Source organism: Osmia lignaria, chromosome 5, assembly GCF_051020975.1.
Source record: "Osmia lignaria lignaria isolate PbOS001 chromosome 5, iyOsmLign1, whole genome shotgun sequence".
In the NCBI taxonomy this organism is placed as follows: domain Eukaryota; kingdom Metazoa; phylum Arthropoda; class Insecta; order Hymenoptera; family Megachilidae; genus Osmia; species Osmia lignaria.
Window position 1 is genome coordinate 9483896 of NC_135036.1, and position 27007 is coordinate 9510902.

Below are 27007 nucleotides of genomic sequence, written 5' to 3' on the forward strand. Positions count from 1 at the left end.
AATTATTGTATAATGCTTTAATGTCACTTTATTAACTACAGACATACTTAAACCGAAATACTGTTAACCAATCTATCCACACCCTCCATAAACTTTTCAATATTCTCTACATTCAGAACACGTTTTTCTTATGCTGCCAGGGTATATAACTATAAAATAAATTAAAAAGTTTGCAGCACCATATAGTTTGCGGCACATAATCGATGCGCCAAAAAGGCTTAATAATTACAAAGAACAAAGCCCGAACAGTATTGAGATACTGTAGGAGTTCAAGAATTTTCTTTCCTCCCATTAAATATGGGCAAAGAATCTTAATTGAGCATATTCTCTTATTCGTTTCTTCTTTCTTTCACTCTTTCACTTTCTTTCATAATTTTTCATACACTTGCATTCACACTCAAATATCAAGGTAGCTAAGGATTAACGATACATGTAAATTGCAATTAATTAGCTTTCTCTGGCGAGCTTTAAGTATCAAGGTCTTATGAAAAAAAATGCAGCAAATGCTAAAAGACGTTTGCGAAAGTTCTGATCTTAGAGTCAAAGCTTTGATTGCTTCTTTTCAAATTCTGAAAGAAAAATTCATTCCTCGCATCAGCTGCATTTTTTCCTAATCATTTACAGCCATGAATATTTTACAGAATGTGCAATGATAAAAACAACAATTATACAATAACAGATCCCTAAATGATATATATGAACGAATTCATTAACATTTGTAATTAAATATTTTGCCGCTTCTACTTTGAAATAGTTGCAGCGCTTGTGCGTAAATCCTCCGCACGATAATCGTGCATCCAAATAAAAATATGAACAGCTGCAATTACGAGAGTAATATGCACTAGATCCAAGCGAGGGTTCAAGGATCAAATTGGTTACGAACAAATTAAGTTTCGCAATATTAACATATATCACCATGGTAAAAATGAACAAAACAGACTTTAAAGGAAGTGCAAGTTAATCTTTCTTGAAAGTAGAAAACGCAAGGTACGTCTCCTTCATCTCTGCTCCATTCTAGTTTGAACCCTCTCGAACAGAAGCATATAAAATCGAAGAATTATCACACGCTAACGTTCAACAGCGTTTCGGATAAATTCGTCGTTACCGGGACCTTACAATTATCACCTACTGTTTTTACAAATATGCGCAGCAATTCGTTTTCTAATTCCTGTGAAAAATACCCAATTCGTACGATAGTTTCTGGTTTAATCTTTGCGGTTCTCGCTAAACAATCGCTAATTAAGAAAATTTCAAGTGGCACTAGTCGACAGCTGCCCGAGTAAGTATTGTTTGCTGACTAGAATTCATTTCTTTCTCATTAAACGCAACCTCCTCTTTGTTTCATCACGCGCCCCTGACAAATCGTCTTACAAAACATCGAGACTACATTATAGAAAAGCTTAGAAACAGAATTCCATGCGATTTTCCTGGATATATCGGAGACACATCGCGTGTCTTTGTCGGTAAAATCTACGCTTGATCCTAAGCAACGCATTGATCGAGTGCAATAAGCACACTGCTTCCTTCCTCTCCTCTGATATCGTTCACCATTCCGTTATCATATACATATAAAAACTCGGTTCGAATCTTACTTAATGACCCGAACAACGTTATGCATTCGAAAGCAATAAGGTGAAACCACGAATCTTTTGGATGACCGTGAACAACGGTGCTATTTATGACAAACCATCGATTATTTAACAATTATTCATTTTATCTTTTAAAGCCGATACTTTGAAATTCGATACACAGCTAGTATTAAAATAATAAAATACCAATGGCAAATGGAAAGAAACGTTAATTAAATTGTTAAAACTGCATATAAATCCTTTGGAGCAGAAGGTTTTAATATTTAAAAAGGATACTCGAACGTAAATCGAGAAGAATTTCGTATCACGAGGCAAATATGTACAAACGATCCGAGTAATGCTAGTGGTAGCACACAACGTCGTTAGATGCATTATGCATTTACACGCGTTCCGTGAGATTTCGCTGCTGATCATGCACTTCGTAGTGCGAGGACGATGTTCGGTCTTATTCCTTGATGCGATCAGCAGCCGGTCCTAAATTTCATGCCACCTTCTTCTTGCTTGTCTTCTTGCTGCGGGGGAGGGTAGCGAAGCTGGTTATCTGAAAAAATAAAACAGAATATTAGAATAGGATACTTATCAAATAAATTTAACTTTGAAGTAGAAGCGTTAAAACATCTCACACGCCACGCTTAGCTTTAAAGAAAGTTGCTTTCACGAGAAAACCAATTTTTGCATCGATGCATCTTTGTTGTGAAAGCAACGACTAATTTACAGGCACACGAAAGTATTCAAAATTGATATATATATTTTCTTTTCTAATAATAATCTACTCTATCTGTAATCCTTCGTCAACCTGTTGCTACTGTTCTGTTAGTGATGTCACAACATGCACACCCAAGGAGCACAATAGGGAGTACCACTCGTTAAGCAATTAGTGATTTATCAAAGATAATCACAAAACACTCTAGAAATCATTTTCATACGATCTGAACGAATCGATCCGTTTCTCTTCTCCAGATATCCAGTATGGTAACGTGATTACAAAGAGTGAGGAGGGTGTGGAAGGATCAATGACAAGGGGTTTATTTAATTTGCCTATAGAAAACCAGTCAAACAGACCCGTCTAACTCTTAATTCTTACACTCGTAACATCAACGAAAGCTTCTTAATAAATATCTGATTCCAATCTTTTCCCAGCTTTAGGTGACCGAGACATCTCTCTGATCTGTGATTCCGAACTCATCGTCGCAGGTGGTTTATCCTCGTTAATCTCTGCTTCCTTCGCTTCTTCTTTAACTTCGTTCACCTCATCTGCATCGTTGTTCGCCGCTAGAACATAACTGTCCGAACTGTTCGACGTATCGTCAGTTTGCAAGTTTATCTCTCGATTCGAGCTCGAATGCTTCGGCGCTAATTCGATGATCGTATCCTGCGATTCGATGCTGTTCGATCTGGATTCGGAGATATCCGAAACGGAGTCCTCGGACTTGGCCGAGCCCTTCTGTTCTTTAGAAAAAGCACTGTGAAAGATATTTTTCGGGATCGTCAACAGTTTCGAGAAACCATCTTTGGTACGTTGTCTCTTGGACTTCTTCCCTTTCGGCTTCGCATCTGAAACGTGAGCAATGAACACGTCTTTCGTTGAGCTAGTATTCGAGAACGTCTTTAAAGTCCCAGTTTTGATGACCAAAGTGGCTTTTAACGCGTTCTGGGAATCAGTTTCCTCCAGGTCTTCCTCGCTTTTTGTGAGGGGAGCCTTCGGCGCCGGTTTCTTCTTGTATTTCCCTGCTCTACTCGCGTTCGAGGATGTCCAATCGTCCACGCACGAGGCGTTCTCGTTCTCTGAAACGTCCTTAATAACTATTAAATCTGTTGTCTCTGTAGATACCTTAACGTCTTCGGTATTCTCCACTTCCTTGATATCCACATTCGACGACGAATCTTTTTCAGGTACGGTTATCTCCGTGACACTCGCTTCTTGAGTGTGCACGATACTGTTAACAGCTTTGCGGGCATCACTGAGAAGCTGCTTCAGTTCGTCGAATTTATTCTGACACAGCTCGTCGCTTACCGTGCGATTCGAATCATCGACGGAATCTTCAGGAGCTGTCGATGGAACGTCTGTAATCTTAGCTTCAATTTCATCGTCTTTTAATTTAATCTGTTCTACCTGTGCATCTTTATTTATGCTACTTATAGGCAACGAGTGTTCAGCGACAGTTTTCGTTTCTATACTCTGAATAATTTGCACCTCCGCGACTGAAACGGGCTCGATTGATTCCGATTCCTTTCCACATAATTGCGGGCCTGATTGACTGGTATTTTCGAGCGAATGATCGTTGTTACCTGCGAGAAAGGGGCCACGATCGAGTTTGATATAATCAGCAACATTGCTGTTTTGCGAGAGCAGAAGCAAGATCTCGAGAGCTTGTTCAGGAGTCACGCGAGTCAAAGGTGACGGAAATGAGATGTTTGTGGAGGAATGAGGATCGTTGCCGTCGGTATCCTCTCCTGAGTCCTTCGGATCCCATAGAAAACCGATAAATATATTATAGAAATCGACGAGAAGCGACGAATCCGCGAAAAAAACGATCGAGTTTGAACGTCGAATCAAAGTTCAATAAGGAGCACTATTTTTAAAATGAATTTACAAACGTCCGATTAAGCCTTGATTCGCGTTTTTGTAGGAATTAAGCTGGTCAAATTTTTACTACCTCTGTGGTCTTCTTCGTGGCAGAGCGAGGTTTTGCCCGTGTTCTTGCACCGACGCTCGACGTTCGAACTAACGAGTCACCCTGCAACGTACGAGTGGATTGCAGCGCTTCTCCGCTACTGTAACCGCTGGAAATATCGTCCGAGGACCTTATATTACTGGAATGAAACGAACGTGAATTTCCAACAATTACTTCTCGAAATATTGCATCGATGTAACAGGGGAAATTACGAAATGTACGTACGTTAAGCTAGCCGTTGGTTCCCTGGATCTCGGCTGTCTGACATCCACATCCACCTCGGAGAAGTACATCTCCACGCGGTTGCTACTCGACTGCGTCCGACGAGGACTGTAACTTCTTCTCCCGACGTGTTCCCTTCGACGAGGCTCCACTGGAAAACGTAAACGTTCAATGCGGATCTTAAAACGCGTACGATTATCATTGTCCTAAGATAAGATCGTGCTATTGAAAGACAAAGACGTTTCGAAATTTGCAAGAATTGGCAAGCGGTATAATCGGCCAATAACCTTCCATGTCCGTCTCGTCGTGCATGTGCGGCGTGTTTCTATTCTCGTCCTCCTTCTCGCCGGTCAGGTCGCTCAGGCTGTAGCTTTTCTTCAGATGCTGCACCAAACCGCCACCACCCTGAAAAATTAATTCCCGGTATTTTTCAAGGTGTCCAAGAAACGCGATCGTTCGATTTTTATAGTTGAATCGTTTGTTTAGCCCCTTCGTTACGGATTGCATTATTCTGAGGAAACTTTGGTGCCTACTGTAGCGGCTATAGTCTCGAGGAAGGGTTGCTACATTAACGATACTAATAACTTTTACTATAGTTTACTAACCGTCCCGGTAAACGGTTTCGTAACGAAAGGGTTAAACAGCGAGAGTGCGAATCGACATCGACGGAGCGCAGTGTAGAAGTAGAACGAAAAAAGGAAAGCGCCGAGAGAATGGTAAAAAAGAAAAAGAAAAAACTGAAACTCTTACCAACCCGGAAAAAGGGTGTTAATGTGTTATCAGCCGTCAGTGGAGCGCGTGTACGATCTGTCCTATGTGTAGTTAGCGATCGAGCTAGGACCCCCGTGTTCGGCAATTCATACACGTTTTCTCGTCCCTCTTGTCTATCAGGATGCGATTCTTCCCTTTTTTTTTGCACACACTTTGGCCACCGAGTCAACTAGCTAGCGTTCAACGATAGAGCTGGGTTCTCTCTATCGACTGGACCAACTCGTTCGACAGCATTTTGCCCGACACGAAGAGAAGAGGAATCGATAATCCCGCGTTTTCCCGCGAAAACGGAGAAAAGGGAGCAAATTTTTATCGGTTGGATACGTTTATTCGAAAAGAAAGAAAAAAAAATCAAACATATCGTCGTGCTATTATCTCTTAAAATCTTTGGGATCGGATATAAAATCGTCTTACTTATATAATCTAAGATGTTCTTTCATCCGGTACGAAACTTTGGTTCCACTGGAACTGTTCCTCTTCCCGTGCTAACGTTAAACAAAAGTGTTCTATTCAAATTAAAAAACAAACGAAAAATGATCTGATCTTCGAAGTGTATTATGAACGGGAGAACAGTTTCCTCGTGTTACATCTCTCAGTGGTCGTTTCTTTCGCAGTTGTACCTTGAAAACACTACAGATTTGTGCGGAAAGGTACTAAGATCATACATTTCGTAAGCAAAACGTGTGACGAGATAACAGGTGTGCCATTACCAATTCTTTGTGAAAAATTATTTTATATCCATGCTATCGTACCAATAAGTCATCCAGTTATCTCAGCACACTACAGTCTTCAACTCTTTCTTTCGACTTTCAGCGCAATCGTAATTCGCATTAAAGATTGTCCTTAACTATTTCCTAGTTCTTTACCTACTATAAAACAGAAGTGCTCGACAGTTTATTTAAAGCTGAAAAGGCTGAACGATCCAGGCGCTAGAAATCGGCGACTATATAAAATACAAGTTCGTAAAAAGTTATATATAAAACTAAGAAAACATCATCGTACAAAGAGAATAATTTCTTGCATTAATACGAAAAAGAAATCGAAAAAAAGAAAAAGAAAAATTGATAAATTTATTCCGTCAAAATGTATGTCGATAGACTAAGATTTGTCGAGTCAACGATACGCAACGAAATTTCTGTTCCTCGTTAGAAATCCCGTCAAAAGGCACTGAGTTTCTTTCGCATTCGCTAAAACTACTTTGAGCTCGCAGCAGTAGAAACGCATTAGACTACCCTTAAAACTATCAACGTAATCCTAAATAGTATAACAAAGTATATAAATCGCAGACATTGCGGAAAGACACACAGTTATTAATTTGATAAGAATCATCTAAACGCTATTCAAGAATTCAACCACCAAGCTTTGTTTCCTTCTTTTATCGCCAAGTTGTTCCTCGTGAATCCTACTGATAAAAGAAAAGAAAAAGAAACTCACTTCACTAATTTTCAAATAATTAAAACGAAAGGGATCCAGCCAGGAAAACACCATCTTTTATGGTGGTGCTATTTTGATATTCCAGTAGAATCTCTTAATAATAAATTTGTTACCAATTACGATCAAGGGAATCTACGGCTTAATACAAACGCACACACTGAATACTAATCTTTTGTCTATCCAAAAATAATAAAAAAAAGAAATAAAGTAAGGAACGTCGCGTTGATTATTATAACGGGTCGTTTCGAGGAAAGTAATCAATCATCATCGTCGCTGTATTTAAAGTACACCATGGTGCTTTGGTGTGTCTTAGATCTGAGCCATTTGTCGTGAGACGAGGCAGAGTGGTGTCTAGCCACGCGAGTCCTCTTCTGTTGCCCCTGCCTTTCCTGCATTTCCTCTCTTTCCTCCTCTTCGAACAATCTTAACTCTATCATATCCTCGTCGCAGTCCGTGCTGCTGTCCGATGCGCTCAGCATCTCTCGATCGAGAAGAAGCTCGTGATGGCTAGTGGTGGAGCTCTGATCGGAGTTCGCGATTTCGTCCAGCTGACCGTCCAGCTGATCCGCTACCCTCTGCGAGGTCGAGGCTGGTACAGGTCTGGCCGAGCTAGAAACCCCCGAGGCCAATTGAGCGCCGCTCGTTGATGGTTCGTTTGGCACGTTTGCATTCAACTGCCGGAAAGGCTGAATCGCCCGGGATGCAATCGTTGACATTGTATTGATTTTGTATTTTTTTTTGTTTTGTTTGTACATGTATGTGACCGTCGTGGAGCGTTTGTTTGATATATACAGGTTGAACACACACGATGGACAGACGGATGGAAAACGCACGCGCGCGCACACACAGCCACGCATACGTACAACGGTGATGGTATTATAATTTTACTAAGCGACGATGTTTGTTAAAGGGACCCGAGATGACGGTCGTCGATGGTTAACGGATGTTTCGTGATGATGTCGACGTCGGTGTTTTTTTTAAATTTTATTTTTTGTTTTTTGGTTTTGATTAGACGGCGTGCAGGATAGGCGTGCGGGGTGAACGAAAACATAAAATCAAGAAAAAAAACATCGAATGATTAGCTAGCTGGTGGTGGGGGACGATTGTCAAAAGCTGTTATTGAAGCGAGTTTACGATTTGAAGTGCAAACGATTTGTGAGATCAATGGGCTTTACTGCACCGTTGTATGGATGGGTGTTTAGGTTCGAAAAATTTGAAACTTACCTTGATGGCGGTTTGCATTAGCACGGTGGTGGCGTAATTGACACCCTTGGTGCCGAGGTGTAACACCGCCGTGTAACCTTGCTCGGTTGCGCGAGCCAAAGCGTCGTCGATCTCAGCTTCGCGCCGGATCAAGGCTGGGTGAACGAACCGCCGATACAGGATGCTCGAACCTTTCGTCGCTGGGCTTAACAGCCATACTACTAGGATCGTCTTAATTTCATAATAAAAGGGGAACCTAGGGGAGAAAGAAGGAGAAAGCGTCGTTACGTTCGCGTCGAATCCATCGGGGATCGTCTCTTCTGTCGTTAGAATACAAATGTCCTCTTTTTTTCGAACCAGGAAACAGGCGTGAAACGCGTGACGCACCGGTGAACCGCGAAGAAGGAAGAGGAAGGGGAGCAGGAAAAAAAGGAAAAATCGTGACCATTGGGGTAGTCGGAGAGTTCAGGTAACGACAGATAGGAAAGGAGAAAGGAGGAGAGGAAAACAGCAGGGTATTCCCGGCTAGAAATACACGAGTAACCGTGGTGCTCTCTTTTTTGGTCGTAACCCGAGTATGAAGGGAGAGAATCTGGCACAGCAGGGAGGAACAGCAGAGACGGAAGACGAAAATGCTGGCAGAATCCTCAGAAGTGCATGTAAGCCAATATCCATCCCGGCCGAAATTAGACTTTCGGAATTCCCGTTGGTGAGCCACGGACCGCGCGAGCGGGTTCGCCGCGGTTTATTGGCCCCGGCCAGCCCGAAATTTCACTCGCTTCCGGCGAGAAAAGGGTGCCACGACCGATCCGCCGGCGCGACTTTCAACCCCTTCACCCTCGGGCTACGGTGGAAACGAAATTCTACGATTCATTGTTCTCGCGGGGCATGCTATTATCGCGGATCCACTTTCGAGAGATGATAACAATTAGAAGCATTTTAATATGCATCGCTCACCAAAAGCTGAAGAATACGTCTGTGAAGGTTTCCGCGCAAGTGAACAGCGCGAATACGATCCAATACATCATCCATTTCACCTGAAAATGTAAAAATACCAAATGCTCAACACGTGGATTCTATGTGATTATGTAAAGTGCAACGTTCTTCCAAACGAACGTTTCAATTTTTAATCAAAAAGCCTCGATAAACATTTGCCGAGCAATGTTTGCGTAGGAAACGATGTTCGATCGGGACGATGTTATCGGTTACATCGAACTTGCTCGAGCTAAACTCCCCTATTAATTAGGATCGTCAAACATAATCGTTTCTAATGGAATGGAATATCAGTACTTTTCTCAGCGTGTGCTGTGTCGGTTCTGCATCGACGCTATCTCTGTATACTCACGTATTCCTTTACATTCTTCGTTCTAACCGCCTTGTAGGATGCGTAGGCCGGGTATAAATTGCCGAAGACTAATCTGAAAATTGGATATAACAGAATGTAAGTTAGAGGTCTGGGCATAAGGATAACCAGCAACGCGGCCAGGATTCGCAGCCGATCCAGGGTCATTCTCTTTGGGACTTGGTTCGCGCAGTATCGAACGCAAGAGAGCAAGCTTTCGGCGAATATTCGACGGGCACCGCTTTTACAAATCATCCAATCGAACGGATTTTCATCGAGATCGCCCATTCGAGGCTCGTCCGTTTTCGTTTCCATTCCACTTCGAACCACTCCTCTCTGCCTAGGATCTTCTCTCGGATTCGCTAACGATTCGCGATTTATCGAGCCGCTTCGAACGTTTTTCGATGCTCGTCGTCGTGGTCGATACGATTCAACGCATCAAACTGTAACATCAAACGATAAATTTCCTTGAATATCAATCTTATTATCTCGGAGTCTTCTTTGAAAGAATTGCTTACAGATTCGAAGAAAAGATCGTGCCTGAGAGAGGTCGAATTCGGAAAGGCCACCGTCGACTCGTGACTCGTTGGAAGATCGTGCAACGATCGATCGGTTAACGATGCATGAGGACGAATCAAGAATTTTCACTCGATCGAGGAAAATTCCACGCATCGGCTCCGATTCGATGCACTTGTTGCATCGTTCCTCGACCGAAAGAATTGATTCGTTTCGACGAAAGAATCGCACTGACTGGCTCGGCACTGTCCGATCGAAAGAGATTCTTCGTCTCGATGAGTACGAGGAGGTGGCTTGTTCCGCACGCGGATGCTTCCAGTTAAAGACTAAACGCGTATAGCTACGCGTTCTGCCGGCGTCGCGTCGCCTGCATCGGCGATCTACAGACTCTATTTTCGCGTCTTAAGGCGCTGTCGCGTGATGGAGCCACGAAATCGAGCCAACTTACAGCCTGGAAGTGATAACAACGAACCGCTCCGCTTCTGGTTCAACGAACCAATTCTGAAGAATTATTATTTAAGCGTCTAGGCGATGTTTCTAAACGTCTGGCTGACTGTGTTCTACTCTTTCAAGTTCAAGATCGCACATTGAATACACCGCGAGACTGGTTGAAACGGATAGATGGAGGATCGCATCGCGGAACGAGCTTCTTCCAACGAGAATCGCGCGAAACTACAGTCGATTGCGCTTAGCAGGTAATTCAATGATTGTCACCAATGTCATTGTCATAGATTGCGTAACAGGGCGTCCTTTGTGCGCAGTCGGTGGATACTATTCGCGTGTTAACAAGCGTTACGCGTTGAAATTCTTTTTTTACATCCATTTCGCGTAGATTCTGCGGTCGATCGACATTTGATAAGTCCTTGGCAGAGGACGTGTAGGCAAACAGCTGTTTAACCTTCCTATTACGATTGTGTAACCTTAGGTTAATCAAGTAATTCAATTAAAAGCATGTGGAAGAGACCTCTTCAGGGAGAAACGCTAACGGCCCGGATACTTCGGTGAACCTACGAGCACTAGTCACGAAATTAGAATACATACCGGGTCAACCAGTTCAGAACCACTACACGCAGCTGTGTTTATAAATACCAGAGGCTACGAAAGTTTGCCGGAATTTGTAACGAGTAATCTTAATCCATACGCTGATTACCGTTCGATTAACAGAAATTTTTCGTTGGGTATAAATAGAGAGAGGTTCGCAACGGAAGTCGAAGAACAGTTATTGTTTTACAGATTGTCGAAAGGAAATTTACTTCCCCATTGTATTCTCGCGAGAGGTCTCGATGTCGTCGGGTTACGACCATTGTACCCCGATTAAATTCGAAAACGAACAGCCAAGTTCGATGCAAACTCCCCTCCCGATTCCAACGTTTCGCCACGAACAAAACCAAAAAACAAACCGGCAAAATGTTTTCTTTTCATAACAAAATGCATTCATACGGGGATTAAAAAAATAAGAGAAAGGCGGAAAATCTGGAACGAGTATTTTCATCTCGCGGAACGCAATTATTTCCCGTTCTATTTTTCAAACGTTCCGCGCGGAAATATGAAAAAAGCCCCATTCGAAATGATTACTTTCGTTTCAACAAACTTTCCTGGAATCCCCGTCGGTCGATAGAGAAAATCCTTGCTCTTGGTGCGCGAAAAAAAAATGCGTCCATTCTGGCGCGAACCGCGTGCACTTTTCTAATTAAAGCAGCCTCCGAAAAAGAAAAAAAAAAAAAACAAGAAAGAAGAGAGAAGAAGTAAAGATGCGACGAGTTTCATTCGAAATAGGGTTCGATAACGGGAATACGTGTTCGATACTCGCGGCAAGAGGCAGCAACTTTTCATCTGGCTTCAGGGTCGACCCAGTTTTCTATTTTAATCGTGGCCCTTCTCCGGAGCCACAATTTCCCTCGGGTCCCTCTTTATTATCTCTTCTCCATTAATTAAAACTCCAACGGATAGGAGGATCGCGATTAACGTTTTTTCTCCCCTCGTCTCGTTGAAACGTATCGGTTCGCGTATTCGAACGAAACTCGTGATCTGTCGCTATCGTATCGAGAACGATTCTATGTTAACTTTTCACGAGCAAACGAGCGATGGCTAGCGTGCACGCGGTGTAGCTGGCGAGCTAGACCGATTCATTTGGAGCGCTAATGAGCAAGGGACCGACGAAAACATCGTAACGAGGGCGTGTCCGGTTATTTTCAGACGAGGACGAAGAGCATCAACCCGATCCCGAGCTATCTAACGTCAGATTGCTATGTACATGATAAAGAACGAGCTCGACGCTTGAAAAACTGCAACAACGCGATATATTTAGCTCGACGTTAATCTGCAGCTTCTTTAGACCGATATTTTCGGCGATTCCGTGCCAAAACACTCGACGAGTCTCAACGTTAATGCGTTTTATTCGAGTGAGAGATCTCGTTTCTTTCTTTTTTTCGGGGGTGGCCGAAAAATGTAGCCTCAACTCCATCGTCTTTGGAACTTTTCCAAACTCGCCGAGTGTCGTTTGACCGAGGATCTTTGAAATTGCAACGAAACACGGCGAACGATGCGTTCTACCGAGCCTGCCAGCTCATCATCCTTGAAGACGTCCCGTTTATCCGATCTTTTGTTTCTAGCTGTTGATAGAAACTTTAATAGGAAAAGGCAGAATCGTAAAACTCTTATTCAGAATTATACTGCTCCTAATCTCAAAAATTGGCCGGATCTTACGTTATTGCTAGTATTAAAAACACTTAATAACTTTCACCTTCATGGCGATGATTTATGTACATGCGCGAGATATTTCCACGTCGCATGTAAACGGTCGCTTAATTACGAAGATTAATGGGCGCGACAAGGAGTCATGCGGGTAATCCATAACGGTGACGCGATGAAATCGACGTCGAAGGACTCGGGGAACTTGGACGAACGAGGGACCAAAGAAAGTCGAAAAAATAATAATTCTCCTCGTTTGGTTCACCGTTTCGATCGATTTATTGCTGCTTTCGATACAGTAGATCCCCCGTGTAACATGATGCAAAAATTGTGGCAGTGTACATATGTATAGCACCCAGGAGTGTCCTAATAATTCATTAAATGTATACACTTATTAGTCAATGTATCCGCATATTAATTTCATAGATAAATGTAGGAAACATTTACACCTTTGCCAACGAATTCGCTGGATACATTGATTAATAAACGTATACATTTATTCAATTATTACTCTTACATGTTATTATATGCTTTACGAATAAAAATTAACGATAAAATAACGCGGTACATAAATGACGTACATGACTTTCTAATTGAGACGCTGGTAGCGAAATTGTCGCGATATTCTCAGTTGATTAGCAAATGGTTATTTATCTTTAGCAACGCGAAACACGCCGACTTTCCTCAATTCTTACGCAATGAAATCTTCTAAAATTACGAGCAACGCGTGTACCGCCTCCGTTTTACCTTACGTCGAGACAAATGGATAGAAACGATAACATATTCGCTAACACTGAAAATTATAGTATCGTCTTGACTGTGTATAATGAAATTTATACGACTGCTCATTCTTACGTTCCGGTCGCTATCTTTAAAGGAGATGGCAAAAATACCACGGACACGGTGTTCACTGTCGAGACGCGTTTAAAAACTGGCAAATGAAAATTTCGCGAATAGTAATTCACCACCGTGGGCACGGCCACTGGTGTGGTACCTTTTAAAGGGCAAGTCATAATGAAACTTTAAATTTGAAATCAAAAATCAATTTCTACAGATACGAGATCTATCTTACGTAATCGACTTTCGCTTACTGGATTGGTACTTAACCTTTGCAACAAAACTAATGGACAGAAGAGTTCGATAATCACGACGAAACGATAATGGGTTAAATTGTATGTCTCGTACACAATAACGATCGCTTCCTTTCGAATGAAACGATTGAAACGTTGCCTTGCAACTGGTACAACATTGGCCTCAATCGCGAAAACCGTTCATCAGCTGATCGATAGATTAGTCACTGTACAAAAGATGTTCTTGCGATCTTGCAGATATCTTTAACCAGCTCTTCGAAATATCTCGCAAGTTTTGGAAACGAATTCTTCCAGACAAATTTGTCGAGTTGGTGTTTTTGACTTCGCTTTAGGACACGAATCGCTTTCTCTCGACCCGGTCGATTGGTTTTTCTGATTCTAAGCTTGCACGTACGACCGGTCCCTCGTGATTGTCACGCAGACCGACGTCGTTCCGGTGTAACGACCAGCTAAGCGATTCAACTAACGTTTTCTAAGTGGCGGACTCGAAGGAGCGGTTCCTTTCTTGCCGTGGTTGTCTCCCTTTCCGACTATTTTTCTCCGATCCCTCGGGATCTTCGCTCGTCTTTCGTCCCTTGACAAAGATGAATGGCGCACGGTATTCCGCTCGCGAACGAATTAATCAGTCGCCACCGTCGAGTTTCGGAAACTTTGAACCAGAGAAAAAAGAGAACAGGAAGGATTTCGTCCGAACGGTTCGTGGAATAAAGGAGAATCTTCCGTGAAGTATGAAATGTTGGTGAAATTCAGATGTAAAACACGATGACCCCGTCGCTAAGGTAGATCGTAATGCGATATCTTTGTCTTACGTTCGAAGACATATTCTGCACGAAACTACTAAAACGTTCCTATAAACACCTTTTTATAAACCGATCAACTATTCTTGCATCGACGGCAAGAACATTCGTTGAGAAATCGCAAGGAAAATCAAGGTTATCGAATATCCAGTCTCTTCGTAGGCTCTTTCAGTTTCTCGTGTTTTCTGATGAAACTTCTTGAAAAACTTTTTACTCCCCCGGGTGATAATCAAAGCCTCTTGCTACATCGCGAAAACACGAGCTCCGATTTCTACTTGCTGCTATACAGACTTCTCCGGATCGAGTTGGCTGAACTTTTGGATGAGTTTCGAACTATGACCACCCTGAGTGCCGATTGAAAATTTCCCACCACTTTCTCGTTTGGGAGGTTCAAAAAAAAAAATCTCTGATACTCCAATTAAACTCTCTCGATTCAGGGATTTCGCGTCGATTGTCTTGAACGGTGAAACCATTCGGAAATTTCCAATCGTTTAAACGCTGCTCCTTTTAGCACCGATCCACTCGATTCTTCTCACAAATGATTTACGACTTTATAATTCTCGATTCTGCTCCAAGGTGTTTAGAAAACGGATCCCTGGCCAAATTCCTCCTCGAAAATCGTCGAAATGCTGGGTTGATGGACGATCCACGAGAACTGAACTCGCGTTCGTTTAAGCACGAGGAAACCTTTCTAGCTAGCCTTTCGTCGGATGTATGTTCCACGAGCGTCGCGACGCCCGAACTGGAAGCTGGCCACTTCTGCGCTTCGGTTTATATTTAAACAGCGGAGAGTAGCGGACGACTACAACGTCGAAACGCCGTTCTTTCGACGGAGAGAAAAAGATCGTCGGCGAAAGAAGGCGAAAATCCAAAGGGAACAGTCATACAGAAATACCAGACGAAAAAATAAAGAAAAGAAAGAATCAGAAGGGGAAAAAAATTTAGCACCACTCGAGACGAAAACATCGACGGACAAAAGTTTCAGATTTACCAAAAGCGTTTCGCTTTGTGATTGAAAAATTGAAACAAAGGAAGAGTTTCCATCGCAATAATGATTCTACGCGTTCTTCGTTGTTGAGATTTATCTCTAATACGGAGAACTACCCAAGTGTTACACTCACTTATTAATGAAACTTTGCCAGCTTGTGGAGCTCGTCGAGCTGAACACGCCTATACCCCCTTTTGGGGGCAGACGGCTAATTGTTTAAAAGATATTAACAATTACAGTTAGTAATTACATTCTGAAGTATGACAAAGTCACACATACAACTCGCAATCTAGAGATCCACGGTTCAAATCCTTAATTCTCAATATTTTTTTCTTGTTTTTAATGTAACTTGTTTCTTTTTGAATAACTATTACATAAAAAATATTTATAAAAAAAAAAAAAAAAAAAAAAAATGGGAACCCAGGATTTGAACCGAGGACCTTTAGATTGCGAGTTGTGTGTTTAACCACGGAGCGGATCCATGACTTGTAATCTGAAAGTCCTCGGTTCAAATCCTTGGTTCCCAACATATTTTTTTTTTTTTTTTTTCTTTTAAATAATAATTTTAGTTCCCCTGTAAGGTTCCAAAATATTTAACCAAACTTTTACCGAGCTGAAATATAAAGCTTCGAAGTGGAAGAAGAAAGCACACACGTGTTGTTAGGAATGTTGGGAAATCCGTGCTATAAAAGACACGCGAAACATGGATGGCGGTGAATCGCGGACCTCCCACGCGGTTCGCGCTCAACTTTCTCGAACGTGGCCAGCTTGCATATGCCAACCGAACTTTTAACAACTCGTATCCCGCGAAAAGAGATTTCAATTCAAATAATAAATTTGCAACCTGCGAATTTTCTCTCGCGTCCCTGAAACAACCCGCTACAGAACAAAAAGCTCTTTCTCCCTTACTCTCGTTTGAATCCTCTTTCCGTTGGGTCATCTAACCAGCTCGAGGCTCGCCATCAGCCACCCAGAAAAGGGATAAAAAAGGGAGTGCAGAGGGGCAAGGAGTGTCGGTGGAAAAAAAAAGGAGAAAGACAAGGGACGAAAGAGGTAAGAAAAGAGTATTCATAGGGGGAGAAAAGGAGTGATAGAAGGAGGGAGGGATATATATCGCGGCGATACCAGGAGCGTAAAGGTCTCGAGGTACGCCCAAAGGGTCATCACCCCGACGAACCTCACGATGCCTCGGGTTCTGGCCGCCGCCAACCCTCCTCCGCTCTACCAAGCCTCCTGCTCTTTACCACACCCTCGTGACGTGCACTTTTGCTCCCTGGCGCGTCTCCAGGGACGAAGAAATATGGGCTGGCCTGCGAGAAAATGGCGTAATTATATACGAGGGCGGGAAAAAGGAGAGTGTAAATCAAAACCGCTCGCTCTTCTACTCTCCTTTACGCGATGCTTTCGGAGTCTCGAACCAAAAGAAATTGCGGAACGAGAGACGAACCACCGACTCTCGTTATCTACCTGTGCGAACCAAGGGAAACGATCCTTGGTTCGATTGGCAAAAGCTATCGCATTTTCTTCCCCCCAAGGAATCGTTCGCTTTGGATGAAGTTTCAGACGAAAAATTGATGAGATTTTATAGGAGAAGAGTTATCAACGAAGTGATTTGCATAGTAATTTTCGGGAAATTTTAAGCTACAAATTGATATGCCACAAGTGCTGTTTCGCACTACTTTTATGTCACGAAATCGTGTTAGATTTTGTAATCGTTCGCTCGGTAAATGGACACGATTACACCAGCGATTCTCCGTGATTCAAAGCGATCGCTTCCCTCGATATTTGACGTCAACGAGTTCTATGTTCCGTCGTGTTATTACGTTGCGTTCCGCTGAGTGTACGACACGGGGGGCCTCGACGAGTAGAAATCCGCGTAAAGAGGCCTCGTGCATTTCAAAAGGCTGCCAGGGCAACTGGGGATGGAAAAAAACGAGAGAGGAAGAGAGAAGTTGCGTCGGTGTTGCGGTAATATGCTCGAGTACTTAGGATCCTCGACCCCGTGACGTCATTGCCCTCATTAGAATAATTAAGAATGCCGTTCGCTAATTACGATGCGGCTCGTTCGTCGTACTTTTTCATCCTCTGGCTCGCCAGTTCCGTCCTTCTTCACGGATCAACATAAAATATCTGAGTGACCGACCGACGTCTTCTGACTCTATTTTATGACCAGCATTACAATTTATTAAAATAAAAATCTCTGTTCCGATTCTCTCTCAGCTCGGAGACATGCAACTTTTCAACATATTTCAAATGCAATTCTATGCAAATGCCTGGCAACGAGCTGGTCGCGGTTCGAATCAGTCACCAACACCGATTACAACCACGAAAGAAGCATTTGTATCCATAGAAAACCAGATACCTTTCAATAACATCGGGAATATAGGTCACAAAGTGAAACAGAGAAGCTAGGTAAACAGATTGAGCGCGTACACGTGTTGCACGAACGGACAAAGAAAGAGGAAAGCAGACAGTCGATAGGTTTTATCTCGACCTGGTTGACGTAGCGTTCGGAAAATGAATCGCTGCACGTGGATTCGTTCCGCCTTTTACCGAGGTTTACTTTCCACGTTTCAACGTTCTTCACGAGAAAAATCATTCTGGACATGAACAAGAAAAGCAACCAAGCTGTACACAGCTGATTGAATGCTGAAGAGCGCGGTGCTGAGCTCTTCTGGAACGAAATATCGATTCATGGCGAACCGTCAGAGAACCATGCCACCCTCACAGCTGTAACAGGAGAACCAGAACAGAGAGGGAGGTGAAATAAAGAATATACGTCCTTGTCGAACCACCCTTCTCTATTGCCAACCACCAGCCCATCGATCCAACGACAGACCACGTTCCTCTGTTCTACCAAGAAATTATCCCTCAAAGTATTTTCCTCTTCGTCGAGATGACAGAGAATTATTTTGATGAAAAAATTCCGTTCGAATCGATCTAGGTCGAAACGATCGCTATTTAACCCATGCTTGCACTTTCCGTATTGATCGTTCCTTTCAAAGTGCAAAGGGTTAACGTTTGATTTTTCTTTTAAGTCGTCGAACCCGATGAATCAGGGTTTCGCTCTTTCTCTCCCAACGGACAGAAGGAGTGTAGATAAACGAGGAGGAAGAAGCGAACGCTTTTAAACGTTCACACGTGGTCAGGATAGAACATATTGACGAAGTGAAAGGAAAATGGACTTGGGTAGCTTGAGCACACCGACCAGACAATGCTAAGCGGCATACAAAGACCGTGTCGAATACACGTGACTCATTGGCACTTAAACAATATAATAAAGAGTGGGATAACGTTGACATTATTGAGAGACAAAACATCAGGACACGGATGACCCGTTTTTCCCCTTTAATCTTAAAGTGATATACTATTCCTTACTTATTTCTATGATATTAACACAAATTCGTAGACTATTACAAGGTTGTTCGAAGTAAAAAAAGAGACGTTCGAACAGTCGAAGCCGACCTCGAACTGATCTATCCTAAGCCCTAATTATCGACTCGGCCGTAGTTGGCACGGTAACTAGTTGGATCAGCAAGCATTTCAGAGGTGGCCGTTATGCCCGATTTGGAATCAGCGTTTCTCTATCTGTTCCAGTTTATTTTCAAGTGCAACCGGCATGAGTCACTAGTCTGCACGCGCCTGTTATCGGGGATTGTGAGTTTGCCAACAAAGCGTGTGCTTCCTAACAAGAGAATGCGCGACTCCACTTCACCATCGTGACGTAAAACTCTGCCGATCAGCTGATATCGAACCAACCCACATACAGGGGAACCTTCGAAAAAGAAAGGTTTCGTGACCGCCGGCTGATATCTCTTACATTTTTCATCGTACCCTTTAAATAACAACGGTTTAAATCTGTTGCTTAATTGCTGGCCCCGTTTGAGCCTGTTACTCGAATAGAGGACCTAGTTGAATTCTCCTTACACACATGTGTGTTGGAACGTCTAAGGAATGACTAACGAAACGTTATTCCTCGCAGATAAGATAAAACGTGTCAACATTTCGTTATCTCTGACGCGACGGCACGTATGCGATCAGCTGACGGTGTCAACGGTCATCGAGAAAACAATGGCCAGTATACCACGAAGGTCTCGCATTATGATTCTTCCTGTTTCGAACGAAGGGAGCGAGTTTTGTCTTTCTTCGAGCGTGACCGAGTATTTTTAAACTGTCGGTATGCCCCGTATAGAAAACAAGTACGAGGAATAAAGAGCGAGAGACGTGGTAGACGTATGTGTGAACGTACACTAATCCAGACTATGGAACACGTCCAAACGTATTCGAATAAGTTCCATTGTGCCATTGAGCTAGTGTTCGCGATGGTGTGACATACAAAAAAAAAATGGACATTTTTGTGCTTAGGCAACTGTGGATTTTGTTAAGTCATCTGAAGAAAACCCTGCCATAAATTGGGCCACGGTTTAGGATTTTTTACGATCGCGAGGAAGTAATGAAAAAGCAAACTTTAAAAGTCATCGAAGAGAAAAGAGAAGATAAAAACCGATATTCATCCAAGGAACAGCGAAGGACATCGCCCAACTTAGCAACAACGTCCTTTCTCCTAAAACTCGTTTTGGTTTTAATTTTCATTTCAAAAGGCACCGCTGAACTAAAAACCTTATTTATTGCCTACAATATAAAAGATAACGAATAAAAATATAACTACCTTAAGAAAAAGAAAAATATTTATATTTATACCTACGACTACGGGAAGCTTATTTTTGAAATTTAAACACAAATTTGTATATTTACACTGTGCGTTATAGATTCTCAACTAGAGATAAAAGTCAGGGATTATGCGCAGGGTGTCGTAACACGAGTGTACGTCCGCAGTGGTGGGGGTAGGCGCCTGGTGTTCAGACCCGAAAGTCAGAAGTTAGGTTAGGTTCGCAAGGAAATATAATGAAAGAAAATGCACTTTCACTGGTGTATGAAAAATCGTTATTGCATCAATGTTACTTATGCAAACACAGCGAAAGGGAACGTTTTGTTTGTACATCATAAGTTTTCTTGTAACGCAACTTGACGCGTCGAAATTAAACTCGCGAATCTTTGTTTACCGTTCGCTTTCCTAATATGGAAATTGTACAGATTTTCTCTTACCTTCGTCAATCGAGATTTCGAAACGCCTCTCGACGCAGAAGCAATTAGCGTTTCGTCGTGGACTTTTAGTCTCGTCGATAAATCGATAGCTCGTACGGGACGACCGTTAGCTATTTTCAAATGTAATTGTAACCAATGTTAGACGTCGCAGTGGAACTTGTAACCAAACATGGAAATCTTTCTTCGAATCGTGCTGCGACGACGCGATGACATAATTCCTTCACACCGAAACAGCTTCGTAAAGCTGATATCGTTTGATTTTTTATCTTTCACTCGAAACACTGCACATTCGATCCGATACGCGTTATGCCACAAGCACACCGACTCGATGACACCCTTTTATTATTTCTTTGTCGAAAAGGGATAAAACAAAAAAGGACGACAACTGCTGAACGATTTCGACGACTGTACGATGTTGTTCCAAGAGACGCGGATAGACGAAAATATATTTGTAAAGAGTAAAATTATTCACAGGAGAGAGAAATGAAGGAAATCGGGACATAAATTGGTAAACAGAATCGAAGTACCCTGGATTAACGATGGCGAGAATCCCAGACGCAGTTAACGTTTTCATCGTACTATTTTACGTCGTTCCCGGTAATATAGGATTGAAATACTCACATGACAAGTCGCGAGACGACAGAAGATATCATATTCACTGTTTTTTGGCGTTAACAAAGCGCGTTCGGTCGAAAGAAACGTACAATTAATGCGGACGGCCGTTAGTAGCACCGATCTTCACAGGTCAACCATGTTCGACTGGCAGTTGGCCGCTACTGCGCGTGTGGCGTCGCGTCGTGTTTTCGTCACGTGACTGCAGGGACGTAACTACCTGAAGCGTTCGGGCGCGAAATTCAAAACCCTAAAAGTACTGTTCGGATTTTCATTCTCCTCGAGTTTCTTTAAAGCGTTACAACGAAACCATAATTAAATTGTTATCAACTTTATAATTAAAAAATACTAAACTTTGAATCAATATATTAAGCTTTGCTATATCATTGTGATAGTTTACAATAAAGCACAATGATATCGATTTTCCTAAAATAAAATAAATTTTAATAAACCCCTCTCAAGGATATATTCCCGATGATTTTTCGTGTTTAAACAATAGTCGGAGGGTTTAAAAAGTGGAAGAAAAAGAGAATCGAATAGCCTTGGCTGGCGGCAACTATAGAAGGCGCCTGATCACCCTCCGAGTCCGCCCCCATAACCCGATCCTCGCGTCGACACTTCACCCCTCTCCACCCGGAATTGCTGCCCCGCGTGCGTCTCGCTCGCGGTCGGTTCTACGGCCCTAGAGTTTCTCACCCCACGGTGATCGTGCGATGGGTGGCAGCAATGCGAGAGAACAGGCGCCGAGACGCCGGCGACGAGGTGAAGGGAGAAACGAACGCGAAGAGAAGCGAAGAGAAGAGAAGAGAAGAGAAGAAGCGAAAACACGATGATAGGAGAGAAGAGAAGAAAGAAGAAGAGATGAGTGGAAGGCGCCGAGAGGGAAGGGTGAGATGTGTGGCTAGAAGGGAGAGTAATAGTGGGTGAGGGGGGGAGAGTATTGGTGGCGGCGCGGCGCGGCTTACTTGGTTCGGGAGGTTCGGGTGGGGTGGAAGAGGCGGCCGAGGTGGCCGTGGCGGCGGATGAAGGGAAGAGGTGGTGCACTAGGAGGCGTGGGAGGGGGCACGAGCCGCGGGAAGGAGCCGTGCCTCCCTGCCGTCCGCCCGCAGTGCGCGCTACGCGATATCACTGGCCGGTCATGTGTGTGTCACTCTCACGTTTACACTGGTACCGTTCGGAGTGCTTGGTTACCGCGCTGCCGCCGCTGTTACCGTCAACCGAACAGTGTGTGCCCAGTATACACGGTGTGCGGCCGGAAGTTTAAAGTGTCTCCCGTTCCGTGTCCTGGACGTGGCGAGAGCTGGCGAAATCCTGTTGGTGCGGGCATCATCAACGGAGAGACGACGGAGCGCGCTGTAAAAGGGAAAGATCGGCTGCGTGGTGCGCGACGGAGGAAAAGGAAAAAAAAGAACGAAACGTCAACGGCGCGGGGGGGGTGGGGAGAACGAAGTGCATAGAAACACGGTTCGAAGTTTTCGGTGTCTTCTCGTCCTCTTTTTATACGTACGTACGTGTATTCAGAGGAGCAAGGAGTGGCTGCTGTTGGTGGCCGATCGTCCAAACAACAGAGGAGAAGAGAAGAGAAAGAAGAGAGAGAAAGGAGAAAGATCGTGCGCGCCTCATGGCCCTGTTGTTTGTTGGTCCGTCGTGATCACGAGGAGAAAGAGAAAAGGAGAGAGAAAGAGGAGAAGAGAGAAAGGTCCGAGTGACTGTGCTTGGTGTTTTGGTGGAAAAATAACGAAGTGGTGATCGGTGCTCGATTTTTCTTCAACGCGATTCAGTGCTATTACGTGGGGTTTTTCTTTTTTGGGGGAGAGGCACGCTGGTCGGAGGTTCGGGATAGAAGAAAAGAGAAGACTCTAAATAGACGAATAGGAGGAGAAAGGGTGATTGGAAGACCCGGCTGGCGATCCGAATTCGCGGATTCGACACGCCGTGGTTGCCGATCCATAATATGGCGTACAAGTTTCGCGAAGAGATCGTGGGAAAGAGGTTTCTCTCGGTGAGTGGTTTCACCAAGCTAAAGGTGAATAAAATCAGTGAGTGGGGGTGGCGTGCAGGGGTGATTCGTGCTGCCAGTCACAGGGATAACAGCTGTCACGATCTTCAGGTGAGTTAATTGCGGAAAAATTTAATTCGTTTCCTTGTTTAACAAACTCGACGACCAATTGTTGTCCGCGACACGTCGAGTTTACGCGGAGAATAACCTCGGTTCGATGCATGCCGCCTATCTGGCATCGCGCGCGCGACACGCCGTTTCTGTTTACATTAGCGACCGACCTTTCGAATATTCGAACTTTACCTTCTACCTCGTCTCAACTCCGTTTCGATTCAACAAACTCTCTGTTCCTTTCTTTCGAACTTTATACGAACCTTACTCACCACGAGTTTGAACAATTAAACATTTCAATTAATTATATTGAAAAGACAGGACAGATCGTCGAAAGATTTTCTTTCGTCAGGCTATCCAAATTTCGAATCGGAAGGTACACGGTTACATAAACATCGTATATTTTCGTTCCAAATGTACGTTTACATTTAATATGCATAGAACCATTTTTACAGCCATTAATATTAATACTTACTTGACTTCTGACGGATTATTTGTTATTCAAATTTAGGAAAAAAAAAATTTCGTAACGTAGTCATTTCCATGCTAACTGTTATTATTTCAAGATTGTAAGTAAAATCATTCGAATTTCAGTTCACTTTGAATCGTCAAGAAATCGTTTGAAACATTATTCCACGTTCCACGTTGGAATTTGGTTCTCGTTATCAATCGAATACGTATTTGTCGAGTCGAAGATCGAAGTTGATCGAGAAACAGCGCGGCCGTTTTGATTCATAAAGCAGAAATAATTTGTTTTCGTCCAAAGAAAGCCAAGTCATTTTTAACTTTTCTGAATCTTCGCTTCCACACATGTTTCTCACGCTGCAGACTCGATAAATATTTGGTAGACTGGTCGATTATCGGTAAAAAACAATTGGATAGGTGGCATCGAAACTTCAATAAGATTCTCTACTTTGCATTATACGTGTTTCGAGTTGAGACACGATCAAGGCAAGGTTAATGGGTCGTGCGATTCACTGCTCGATAATGGAGCAAAACGTTTTTGTATGTTAATAACGACGTCTTCGTTCAGGCGAGATTAAAACAGAAAGAAAGCACGATCTATGGTGTCGATGAATCTCGAGACCATGTGACTTTAATGAAATTCAACATCAATTACGTCTAATTACCTTTTCGCCCAAAACTAGGAGGGCCATTGTCTCGTTTATACGCGGTAAATGGAGCTCTCGTATCGGCACTTGTTGATTCTGATATTTTAAGGATGTCCTTACTAGAGTTGCTTACAAAGGGCGAAACTTGCGAAGAGGCTCTAGAGAACATCTCTTCAAAGTATTTGCTATTGTAGAATGCAGTTATTAATTTAGCGCGACCGAAGGTGTTACCATTTACAGAGGCGACATCGTAAGTGGAACGGTACCATGGTGCGTTCACGATTCATTGAGAAGCAGGTTGGTCGAACTTGATCGGCGATAAGCAAGGTTAAACGGCCGCGAAGTTGTTGCCAAAACGCGAAGTGGGCCAAAGCTGGGCAGAGCGGAGCGGAGTTTCGAGAAGCGAACGTTAAGCATCGTGGCTTCTGCTAGATTATATAAGCTATCGCGCGGGAACCGCTTACCTGAGAAATCCTCTCCCTCTCTCTCTCTTTTTTTTTTTTTTTGCTTTATCGCGACATCAAGTCATAACTATTTCAGTTTTCGAGGACGTTCCCGGTGCACGTACACGTGTATGCATACAGGCGCGTGTACACGCGCCGCGAAACGCAAGCAGCTCGCATTACGCGGCTGGTATTTGTCAATTATATTTAAGCGTGGCCAAAGGCCACGATTGTGTCACTCTAAATATCACTGTCGGACGGTATCTCTATTTGTGATTCTTTTTAATCCTTTCACCGCCTCGTTCTTTGTAATTATTGCAAATCAGACGTTACGACAAAAAGGTTCTAAATTAGTATCCCGAGGTGGTTTTTCCAAAATAAATGTTCGTTAAATTTGAAATGAAATTTCAACATTAAGATTAATATTTATGACAGTGCAACGGGAACATTAATATTCCATTTCGAATAAGAGGCGAATCGTGTACACAGCAATGGAAATTATGCGACCGATAAAATTGTTTTGTTTCGAGGGAAAAGCAACATTAATTTCCCCTGCCATTCAGTTCGAATTATTTAAATATAATTCAAGTATAACCTTTGGAACCGAAGTGCTTCCTATACGTTACATTCGAGTATTAAATGTCCTATATAAATATTCTGTTGGTGTTAATTACCCTTGCACTGAAATATTTTCTTTTTACTTGCCTCTACTCTACTTGGCATTGCAAGAGCTCTAGGTACTCTAAATGTTTTAGGCATCGCGTCGATCGTGGGGTAGTCCAGGTATTCTCGATGCTATAGGTGGTCTAAATATTGTACGTACTCCAGATTGACCGAGCTATTCTTGGTGCTTCAGGCATTGTGATTGCTATAATTTGAATATTCAACCGCTACAAGCTATTTGGCACTGTTGATACTCGTCCCTGTTGGGCTACTCGGTGCTCTAGACATTGAAATTTTTGTCAAGTAATTTCAATGATTACATCACCGAAGGAAGAAAAACGCTTCCCACGCATGTACAATTTGGAAGGTTTCTTTGTATAAAGTCGGAGCGAACGAAGGGCCGATGTTCTCATGGATAATTTGCGGGAACGAAAGGTCCAAACGGTAGGAAATTACGCGAAAGTGTTAGGTTCAGGGCGCGTACGTAACATCCCGACCGCAAATTTCGGGTTCCATAGTTGCCAATCATTTCGAGCATGGGGGCTATCGTCTTCCTTGGCCCCCCAGTCTCTTTTCTCGTTCGTGTTGGTGCAGCACGTTTCCTCGAGGATCCATGGGCACGTCGATGCACCTCGTACGTGCTGCATAACGGTGCTTCCCCATGGACGCGGCTGGCAGGTGCACGAAAAAGGTGCTCCCCTTCGATTCTGTCACGAGAAAAGAACCCAGAGGGACCTTTGTCGTTTTCTTCCATCGAAGGTGCATCGATATTCGTCTAGTTAAAAAGATCGGTACTAATTGAAAATAAGAAAAGGTTAACAAGAGTATTGAAATTGAAACAACGTCTGATACTGTTGAAAGCGTGATTGCTCGCGAGGTATGTGACACACGGTCGAAGTGCAACCTCACCCACGAGATTACGTCCTCCGTGGCAAAAGAAGCAGCCAGGAGGCCGAGGTCTTTCGTAATTTATGCTCCATTTGCTAAGAGGAATTCGAAGGAAAGCCAAGAGAATCCCGCCTGTGGAAAGACTGAGATTTCCTTCGTCCTTCCACTCTACTCCCCTACCTCTTCCTGCATCTATATATTCCCCTCTACTTCCACTCTTTTCTATCCAGCTTCCTCTGTATAGACGAATTCCATTCACCTTAAGCTGTAATAAAACTGAGCACAGTGGCCGACGTCTTTGCGTCGCGTAAAATAGAGCGTCGCGACGCTGATTCATTCGTGTCGCGGGTAAAGGTAAAAGAGGCGTGCGTTCTTTGCTTTCTGGAGACGTTTCATAGGTTCAAACGGTTCTTTTTGATCATGAAATCAATTTTCAATTTCTGTTGATATAATGCTGCTTACATTCGAGCATGGTTTCCCTTTTTATCTTCTACCCCTAAGGGGTTCAAACAACTCTGTTCCCGTCGTTAAATACAGGGTTCAAAGACGCACTTTGTTACGGAATCCTTTTCTCGGTTATTGTTCTAGTTGTCCCTTACACCCTGTTGCTTTGAGGATCGACTCACAGCCGAACGATTCCAAAACTCTGGATAGGAAAGGAACTCTCGTAGACGTAGTAACGTGGCTCGCTTAGGTCGTTAACTTGACTAACCGTTCGGTCGAGTCGAGTTAACGAGCTTTATTTGGTAAGTAG

At 43.2% G+C, this 27007-nt stretch overlaps 2 protein-coding genes across 15 annotated transcripts in view; one reads left to right on the plus strand and one right to left on the minus strand.

Annotated features, from left to right (window-relative positions):
* On the minus strand, positions 1-21338 carry LOC117604999 (receptor expression-enhancing protein 4). 10 transcript variants are annotated; one of them, XM_076688432.1, is made up of 9 exons: positions 9755-13637; positions 9240-9679; positions 8852-8931; positions 7916-8150; positions 4774-4891; positions 4490-4637; positions 4247-4373; positions 3879-4050; positions 1-2130 (listed from the first exon to the last, which is right to left on the minus strand). In XM_076688432.1, exons 2-9 carry the CDS (start codon positions 9549-9551, stop codon positions 2051-2053), a joined length of 1272 nt encoding a protein of 423 aa, XP_076544547.1. In that variant the 5' UTR covers positions 9552-9679; positions 9755-13637; the 3' UTR covers positions 1-2050. The 10 variants fall into 10 exon arrangements, with proteins under 10 accessions (XP_076544547.1, XP_076544546.1, XP_076544549.1 ...); XM_076688431.1 differs by lacking the exon at positions 9755-13637 and adding an exon at positions 21047-21338 and having other exon boundaries at positions 2-2130; positions 4247-4403; XM_076688434.1 differs by lacking the exon at positions 9755-13637 and adding an exon at positions 21047-21313 and having other exon boundaries at positions 2-2130; positions 4247-4403; positions 9240-9312.
* Positions 21339-22139: 801 nt separating this feature from the next.
* Kdm3 (Lysine demethylase 3) overlaps positions 22140-27007 on the plus strand; it is a 152825-nt gene continuing 147957 nt past the window's right edge. For all 5 annotated transcript variants that reach the window (XM_034325692.2, XM_034325695.2, XM_034325694.2 and 2 more), the window contains exon 1: positions 22140-23147. In XM_034325692.2, coding sequence (XP_034181583.1) covers positions 22992-23147 — 156 coding nt within the window. In that variant the 5' untranslated portion in view covers positions 22140-22991. The remainder of the gene's footprint in view (positions 23148-27007) is intronic.

Bases quoted from the DNA above. Each gene is read 5' to 3' on its own strand.
- LOC117604999 (XM_076688431.1), bottom strand. From the start codon at position 9,551: ATGGAAACGAAAACGGACGAGCCTCGAATGGGCGATCTCGATGAAAAT. The intron at 4,638-4,773 runs GTTATTGGCCGA...TACGTTTTCCAG, and splicing joins CGACGAGACGGACATGGAAG to TGGAGCCTCGTCGAAGGGAA. The intron at 2,131-3,878 runs GTAACAACGATC...TTATTTTTTCAG, and splicing joins TCGTGGCCCCTTTCTCGCAG to ATAACCAGCTTCGCTACCCT.